We start from the raw sequence: 8,233 nt of genomic DNA, 5'->3' as shown, positions 1-8,233 counted from the left end.
AGCCTCGCCTCGTATATTGGGGGTCGCTCCATAATTGCTGCTGAACCTAAGGTCACGAACGGCAGCGTCGCTGGGTCAGATCCCCAGGACGGGATTTCGGGGTGCACAGGTTGGCTCCCGCCCCGCCCCCTTTCCTACTGCTCTAGGCCCGGTGCTTCCGCCTGGGGGCGCCCGCGTGGGGGAGCGCAAGGGAGGGGGGGTGCCTGAGTCAGCGGCCACGATCCAGGAAAACAGGCTGGAGTCACCTGCCTGTTGTGGGGGTGCCCCAGCAGCCTGGCCTCCTGCATCCCTTAACGGTGACCTCAGAAGGCATTTACGGAGCGATTAACCTGCGCCAGGCCAGCCTAGTGCAGCTAGTCACCGCCCAGCGCGCTGTGACCTTTCCGAGCCCGTTCCCGCGGTTCTCCACGGCGGCGGAAGGATGGGGAGAATCCAGCTCGGCTCACTCTGGGGCCCCGGCGTGGGCAGGATCACCCCACCCATCCCACAGACCAGTTAACTGGCGGCAAACAGCAGCAGGTGGAAACGCGGCCGGTCCTCGTTCTCCCGGCATGGGCTCTGGCTCGGCAGCTGAGGACGACCCTGAGTGGTGTGGGGTGCTCAGCCTTCCTGCTCCCCTGCCCCTTGTCCACTTATCTGGCTTCTCACTGTATCTGTCCTGACCACCCCCACCCCACCCTAGTCCTGGGCACCCCTCCCAGGGCTGTGTTCCTTTCCAGGTCTCCATCCTGCTCCCACCCAAAGCTCCTGCAGCCTTCGACCTGCCCCTCCCACCCTCACCAGCACCTCCACACCCAGAGGCTCCCAGTCCCCCAGTCAGGAGCCCTTTGGGAGGGGGCCACTGGGGGCTGGGATGGAGAAGTGCTGCAGCCTGGAGAGGCGGCTATGGGGCCACCGCTGAGGGCCCTGCTGCTGAGGAACGTGGGCGTGGCAGAGGGAGCTGTGTGCCCCTGAAGCCAAGCATTTGGTGCTGGGTCCGGGACTTACGGCCACAGCAGACAGGGCTGTGTGATCTGCGGAGGGGGTGAGACCTTGCCCTTCAGGTCACCAGGGAGCAGCTGGTCCTCCCAGAACTGGGGCCCTGAGGGTCCATGCACATTTAGGAGTGGGACAGTGCTTTCAGGAAGGGACCATGGCCCCAGCCTGGCTCTACAGGTCCAACTTAACAAACACACCAAGTCAATCCACTTCCTGCCTTTTTTTCCCCGTTTAAAGCATCCCGTGCTCTAGTCAGCCCTTGGGTGTGGGCACACACACAGTCCAAGGGGACCCCCTTCCTCCAAGGAGGACAAGCCCTTGTGTGAGCCTGCTCTCGAGGGAAGGGTAGTGACCTCCGGTTCCTGGTCATATGACCCACTCCACCCTGGGTGTCTCCAGTCCAGGACAAGGCTCCGGTGTGGGCATCCCTAACACCCCAAGGCTCCCATCTCCCTCAGGAAGCCTGCTGTGTGCTGAGGAATCTTACTATGTTCAGAGCTGTCCCTGGCCAGAGGCAGAACCCTCTCAGGAACAGGGGTATGACTAGAAGGACCGCTGGGGTGGGTGCCCGTCCAGCAGCTTGGCTCAAAGTGCTGCCTTACCTGTCCGTGGTGTTCTAGTTCCCAAAGCGTGACCATGAACCCCAAAACCCAGAACAGGGAGGAGTGGGCCTGCTCCTATGAGCCCATGGCTGTCACAACACTCTTTGGTCTGGGGAGAGCCAGCTGCTCGGCCTACCAACCTGAGTAGGGGGACCCAGGGAGAAAGACCCCATGGCTGTGAGCTCACGACGAGGCTTCCACAAGCAAGGCTCCCGCCACACAGCACCGGTGAAGCCAGGGCACAGTCACTTGCACGGGACCATGACACACAAATCCTCAGTCCATCTGTGCTGACAACATGCCTGGGGGTTGGGGGTGGCCTCCCTGTCACCTCCAGGCTGCCAGTGACACATGGGAAGGCCCAGGCTCTCCTGCACACTCACCACCCTGGAACCCCCTGTCAGTCCTGCTCAGGCCCAGGGCTCAGGCAGGGGTGTGAGGAGACCCCTCCCCCAAAGTCTCCTGACGGCCACCTGGAGCCAGCTTCTTGGCCACCCCCGTGCTTGCAACAGAGAAGAAATGGAACAGCACAGAAGCTGCCCAGAGCCAGGGCTGCCCCCGCCTGGCAGCCCCACCCCATCTGGGGCCAGCCCAGGGGCCTGGATGGCACAGAGGTGCCAACACCACCAGGGACGAGGCGCTCGGCCAGCCAGGCCACCCACAGGCCGGGTTAGCAGAGGGCTGGGCCTCTGTGGGAGCAGGCAGGACCCGCCTCTTCCCAGCGTGGCTGGGGCGGGCCAGGGAGCCCACAGGGCAGACGGCACATCCTGAAACTTGGCGGAGCCCCAGGTGGCTGTCCAGCAGCCCAGGCCTGGCCCTGGAGCAGCAGCCACGCCCCTGCCTGCCGTCTCCCCACGCCCAGCCCGCAGCCTGTGCCAATCCCCACCCTCCTGGGCTGATGGCACCCCGCCCACCACCTATCCTGGTTTTACAGGCCACGCCCCCTGCACACCCCGCTCCCCAATTTACTACAGACCCCGAGGACCTTCTGGCCCCAGCTTCTAAGCCCTGGAGCCTGAGGCTGGTGTTTAAAGCCTGATCCGCGTGCAGAGACACACACGGCTGGGACAAAGGCCTGGGAAGGTCCTGAAGACAGCTCGAGGCAGCACACAGAAGCAGCGTACACGAGTCGGGTCCCTGGCTTTTAATGGGGGGCTCGAGCTGGGGGCTGGCCATCCCTCGGAGGCGGCTGGGAGCGGGTCTTCATGGCAGGGGCTACAGGCTCAGGGGGATGGTGGGTGACACATGAGGTTGGGGGAAGGAGCCTGGCAGGTGTGGGGGGGACACAGCCCCTCCTCAAACAGCAGAGCAGGTCTCTGGGCTCAACCCCAACCACCAGGCCTGGCCGCCCTGGCCAGGAGGTGGGCTCTGGGCGGGACGCTAGAGCCGTGCTGCCCCCTGGCGGCCTTCTCTGGCGAGAGCGCTGCAGCCACAGGAGAAGCCCTGCGGGCGGCTCGCAGCCCTTCCTGCCCAACCCACCCCGCCAGCCAGCTCAGCCTGCCCGGGACACCCGCTGCCCAGTTCTGGGCCTCGGCTTCCCTGCTGGCCCGGGCCACGCACTGCCTACTCGAGAGCCTTCACCAGGGCCTCGTTGGCCTCGACGCGGATCTGGATCTCAGCCCTGGAGGCCTCGTCCGTGGCCCCGGACAGCTCCGACTGTGCCTTCTCCAAGTTCACCTTGGCTGCCTGCGGGAAGTGGGGAACGGGTGAGAGCCAAGCGGCGACGGCAGCCTGGTGCCGGCCCCGCCACCAAACTCAAGTTCCCTTCCCTGAAGCCGTATCTAGCACAGCCCCGCCTCCTCGGTGCATCCATCTCCCCGGGACACTCACCCCCACGTCGAGCATGTCCAGCGTCACGGCCTCTTCGGCCAGCAGCTGCACGGAGGAATCCGCGTTCACTGTGACTGAGCCGCTGCTCACTACAGGAAGAGGAAGACGTGAGACCTCCACACCCCCTTGTAGGTGACACCATCGCCCCCAAACCAGGAAAGTGGCTCCACGCTGTAGCCCTAGAGTCTAACACGGAAAACAAGCAGCCGGAGAGAATGACACACGCACATGGGGCTCAGGGGCACCCACTGGGGGCTGGATGTAGGGGACACCCACAAGCCCATCGGCGAAGCCAGCATGAGGACGGAGGCGGGAGCGGGGTTCGAACCCTGCTGCTCCTCGCAGCTGTGCTAGTGGAGGCAGGACTTGGGATGCAGGGGCCTGCACCTCCTAAGGGGCCCCTCTGGCACCGGGCTTGCCTTCTCTGGGAGACCCTGTCCCCCGCCCCGCCCCCCTACAAGCTTCTTAATCCCCAGTCTGCTCTGTGCCCTTTCTCTTCCCAAGCCGGTGCCCAGACACCGGATCCGGCCTGAGGAAGTACGCGGCCCCTAGCCAGCCCCTTCCCACCAGACTCACCAAAGTATTTGGAGGTGGTGCCGTCCTCAGCATGGACAACCACCAGCCCCGGCCGCAGGACCTGCAGGGTGGGCACATGGGCCGCAAGGATGCCAAAGGCTCCTGTCTGTGTGGGGACATCCACCTGCCGGACGTTGGCCCCGTTGAAAAACACCTGGAAAGACGACACGGAGCGCGTCACTGCAGGCCAGTCTTGGGCGATGGGACCGGCTCCCCTGCAGGACAAGGCCAAAGGCAGGAAGGAACACTGACGGCGACACAGAGACGCCCCGCCGCGCGAGACAGGGGTTTTGGCCCCCGCAGCCTCTCCCTGCCGGCCTCTAGCGCAGGGCCCGTCCACACACAAACGCTGCAGGAGCACATAGGGCGCACCGGCCGGGCGGGCACCCAGGAGAACGAGTGTCCGACGCTGTGGGACATGCGGAGCGGGCGGGAGGGGCGAGGAGGTCGAGTCCGTGGACGTTGGCTTCCAGAGGACTGTACAGGACTCGGATTCCACTCGTAGGGCTCGGGCAGGAGTGCGGGGGCGACCCCCCAGGTGGGGGGCTCGGAAGCCGGACCAAATGAGACGGAAGGGGCGCGGGTCCGGGATCCCAGAGGGGTTGGGGGCCTCGGACAGCCGGAGGCTGCGGAGCCCGGATTCTGGACGACGCCGGGGAGGGACGCAGGGAGCGGGACAATGGCGGGGGTCTCCGACAGCGGACCACTAGGGTCCGGACCGGAGACGGCGGCCAAGCGGGGTCCCGAGCCACACCGGCCTCCGAACCTGCGTCGGCGAGGCGAAGGTGAAGGACATCTGTCCCGGGCCCGCAGCCGGGGCCGGAGCAGCGGCGGCCTCGGCGTAGGCGCGGGCCTGGCGTGCGAGCGAACGCAGGCCCGGACGGCGGAGCAGCGCGGCGGGCAGCATGGCGACGGCGGCCGGGGGACTCCAGCCGAACGCGGGCAGCTGGAGGACGAGGAGGACGACGCGCGGGGACCTCTGGGAAGAGGAGTCCCGGCAAAGGCGCACGCGCGCACTACGACTCCCAGCGAGCCGCGCACACGGATGATGCATTGCGCCCCGCGCGCGGCATGCTGGGGCTTGTAGTTTCCTTCCAGTACCCGAAACACGCCCCCCCCCCCGCGGGGTAAGATGAGGTATGTGCCAAAAGCCTCCGCGGAGCAGGGATTACTTGAATTCAAGACTTTGGGGGCGCTCCTTGGATGCCAGGCGCAAGAGCCATCAAGAGGAATGCCAAGATTTCGGCTTTGGTTTGGGGCGGTGGGGACTTTAACAAACATCAGTGTGACGAATACGCAAACCGTATGGCACATTGGAAGCTACGAAGTACTCAAAAGAGCAAAGAAAAGCAGCGCTGGGGGCCAGGCTGGGGTGGGCTGCGACTGTCGGACGCAGACGTGCTGGGAAGGGCATCCTGGGCCTATCTACGCGGACAAGCGCCGGGCGCCGCTCGGATGCAATACTCGACGCGGCCGGCAGAGGGCACTCGGCGACCGGAGATGCACGCGCCGCGGCCTCGTCCGGTCTCCACCCCCGCGCGCCGCTGACGCACGGACGCGTGCGCGGGCGGCCCGGGGCTGCGCTGACGTCACCTCGGCTCGCGCAGCCTCGCTCGCGGCGTTGACGTCACCACTCCGCCCCCGCGCTCACGCAGGTGGCGCCCCGGGCCAGGCCTCCAGGCTCACATCTTGGTCTCCGGCAAAAAGCGGAGTGTGGGTTGGACGGGGTCGGGGCCCGCACCGGGGAGGGCCTCGGCTGAGGGGCCGAGGGGTGCAGCCACAGGGGAGGGGGTGTCACTCCTGGGCCCGGGGCTGGGCACATGCGTTGCGACGCGGGGCTGCCCCCGTGGCTCCCCAACCCCAGAGGCTGCCTGCATCCTAGCTGCCTGCCTTCCAGCATCTGGGGCGCCTGTGGCCAACACAGGGGAAGGATGCAGACCTAGTGCCCAGACCCCCGCCGCCTCTGGGCATCCCGGCCCAGGGTGTGTGCGCGCAGAGGGAAGCCTGTTCGCACTTCTAGGGGTGCGTCCCGTGTGCAGTCCCAACCTTTCCTAGAGCCCCGGGCCCCACATGGAGGCGAGCCTAATCTACCTCGTCAGTCCGCTACTCAAACCCATCCACTGGGCAAGTTCTCTCCCATTCTTACTCCAGGGGGGCCAATGCGTAAAGGCAGCACCTGTTACTCAGGCCCCAAACCTAGGGTGACCCTGGAGCTCTCCAGTGGATGCCCGTGGGCATGGCCTGTCCACTCAGTGGCCACTCTCACTGTTTTGCACAGCCCCAGCCTCCTCCCCTGTCCTAGGAGCAGGTGAGTTCACACACAGCCAGCGGCACCATGTCATTCTCTTGCTGAGAACCACAAAACGGCTTCCCTTGTTCCCTCCAACACAACACTTTGATTTCCAAACCTACTTTCTTACCCCAGGTCCTTTGCACATCCAGCTCCTGCTCACTTGAGCCAGCTCTTGCCTGGGTGTTCACTCGACTGGCAGATTCTTGTCTTTGACATGCCGGCTGGTGCTATGCTTAGGGACCCAGCTCCTGACTTGGAACTCACCCTGCAGTGACAGAATGGGTGAGGAGGACACGACACACTGCAGCAAATAACAGGCGACATGCAGGGCCACAGAAAGGGGCAGGGTGGGAGCTGCTATTACCAAGGGTAGCCAAGAGGACATGCACTGAGAGTTGGCCATTTAGGAAAGAGTTGAAGGAAGCCAGGGAATGACTCTTGAAGCTGAGTGGGAAAGAAAGAGCCTTTGAGGCCCTGCACCTGCCAGTGTAAAGGCTCTGAGGTTGAAGTGGTAGTGTCAGTTTTCACTGGAGGGGAAAGGGGTGACACTGTGTTGAACATAGGGCCAGGGGGTTTGGGCTAGGACCCAGACCACCCTGCTGCAGGTTGGTGTCCTAGAAGGACATCTAGAAGGACAAGTCACGATTCTCTGAGATGGAGAATGGAGGCATCTTTGTGGGTCACCAGCATGGAGTCTCTGCTGGAGTAGTTCTGATGTCACCCGGGGCTGGGCAGGCCATGGTGGCACTCAGCACAGGTCATATTCTATTATCGTTGCTCGCTGTTTGTTCCAACAAGACCCAGGGCCTGGTGAACCTGGCAGTGCCACATATTAAGGAAGAGAAGGGGGGGGGCATATATCCAACCCCACCCCCCAGACTGTGCATCCTGGGGGCTCCCAGGTTGGGGGAGGCGAAGGAGGGGAAACCAATGGACGGGACTCCTCCCCCTCGTTCCCCGTCCCAGCGGACCCTGGGAAGGGTCAGTGGCTGTGTCTCAGGGGAGGGCGTGGGGACTCAGCCACCGCCGGGAGAGCCGCTCGGCGTGGGGAGGGGGCGTCCGGGAGCGCAGGCTCCGCCTCCCACTCCCGCCGGAAGGGAAGGGGAGGCGGTGGCCCGCGCGCCGTGAGCCAGACGCGGCGGCGAGCGCGGCGGGGGCGGTCGGCCCGGGACCGGGTGGCACCCAGCGGGTCGGAGCGGGCTCGCCGCCAACGCGGTCACGTGTGCCGTCCCTCCTCTTGCGCCTGCCTCCCCCGCGCGCCGCGCTCCCCATTCATAAATTCTCCGCCTGCTCCGCGGCCACCGGGCACCGGAGCCCGCCGGGAACGCCGCGCAGCCGCCCGCCCGCCCGCCCCCCATGGGCCGCGCGCCCCGGCGCTGAGGTAGGCGCGGCGGGCCCGGGGATACGCCAAGGCGGGCGGGGGCAGGCCGAGGCCGCGGGGCCCGTGGGATCGCCGCCGGCTCCCGACCACCCGCCCTTTCCGCGACGCGGCGAGGCCGGAGGGAGGGAGTGGGGGGAGCCGGGGCGGGCGTGCGGGCCAGTCCGCGGGGCCCTGCATCCCCCGTTAGCGGCCTGGAGAGGGACTCCCCCACCCCCGCCCACGCCCTTGCCCGGCCTCAGTTTCCCCTGAGATGCAGCGAGCGCGATGGCGTCTCCGTCTCCTGGATTAGCCCGAAGCGGCGATGCGCCCGGAGCCCGGCTCTCTGCCTCTCCGTGAGGGCTCGCCATCCCGTCCCCGGGGCTGGATGGGGGCGCAGGGATGGGCGCGGTGGCGAGCGAGCTCGGGAAGGACCCGCGGGACCTCAGGGGCGGGCCCGTGGGGAACGTCCGCCCTCGGGTCTGGTCCCCGCCTACCCCTCGGAGTCCACCTCTCTCTCCCCTCGGCTTCCTGCCATCTTTTCTGGCCTCCTGTCACGGCCCCGGCGCTTCTGCCCCCTCCCCCAGCCGGGACTCA

The 8,233-nt window shown here is 66.1% G+C and overlaps 2 protein-coding genes across 2 annotated transcripts in view; one reads left to right on the top strand and one right to left on the bottom strand.

Moving 5' to 3' along the window:
- Positions 1-2,709: 2,709 nt before the first annotated feature.
- On the bottom strand, positions 2,710-4,956 carry ATP5F1D (ATP synthase F1 subunit delta). The gene is made up of 4 exons (XM_059159222.1): positions 4,753-4,956; positions 3,987-4,140; positions 3,411-3,499; positions 2,710-3,266 (listed from the first exon to the last, which is right to left on the bottom strand). The coding sequence occupies exons 1-4, from the start codon at positions 4,891-4,893 to the stop codon at positions 3,144-3,146; spliced, it is 507 nt and encodes a 168-aa protein (XP_059015205.1). The 5' UTR covers positions 4,894-4,956; the 3' UTR covers positions 2,710-3,143.
- A 1,439-nt stretch (positions 4,957-6,395) lies between these two features.
- Positions 6,396-8,233, top strand: part of CBARP (CACN subunit beta associated regulatory protein) — a 9,838-nt gene continuing 8,000 nt past the window's right edge. The window contains exon 1 of the mRNA XM_059159201.1: positions 6,396-7,660. The gene's annotated coding sequence lies outside the window, so the exon portion shown is untranslated. The remainder of the gene's footprint in view (positions 7,661-8,233) is intronic.

This window comes from Mustela lutreola, chromosome 2, assembly GCF_030435805.1.
Source record: "Mustela lutreola isolate mMusLut2 chromosome 2, mMusLut2.pri, whole genome shotgun sequence".
Classification (NCBI taxonomy): Eukaryota; Metazoa; Chordata; class Mammalia; order Carnivora; family Mustelidae; genus Mustela; species Mustela lutreola.
The sequence above is the reverse complement of the archived record's forward strand: the minus strand, read 5'-3'. Positions and strand labels throughout refer to the sequence as shown.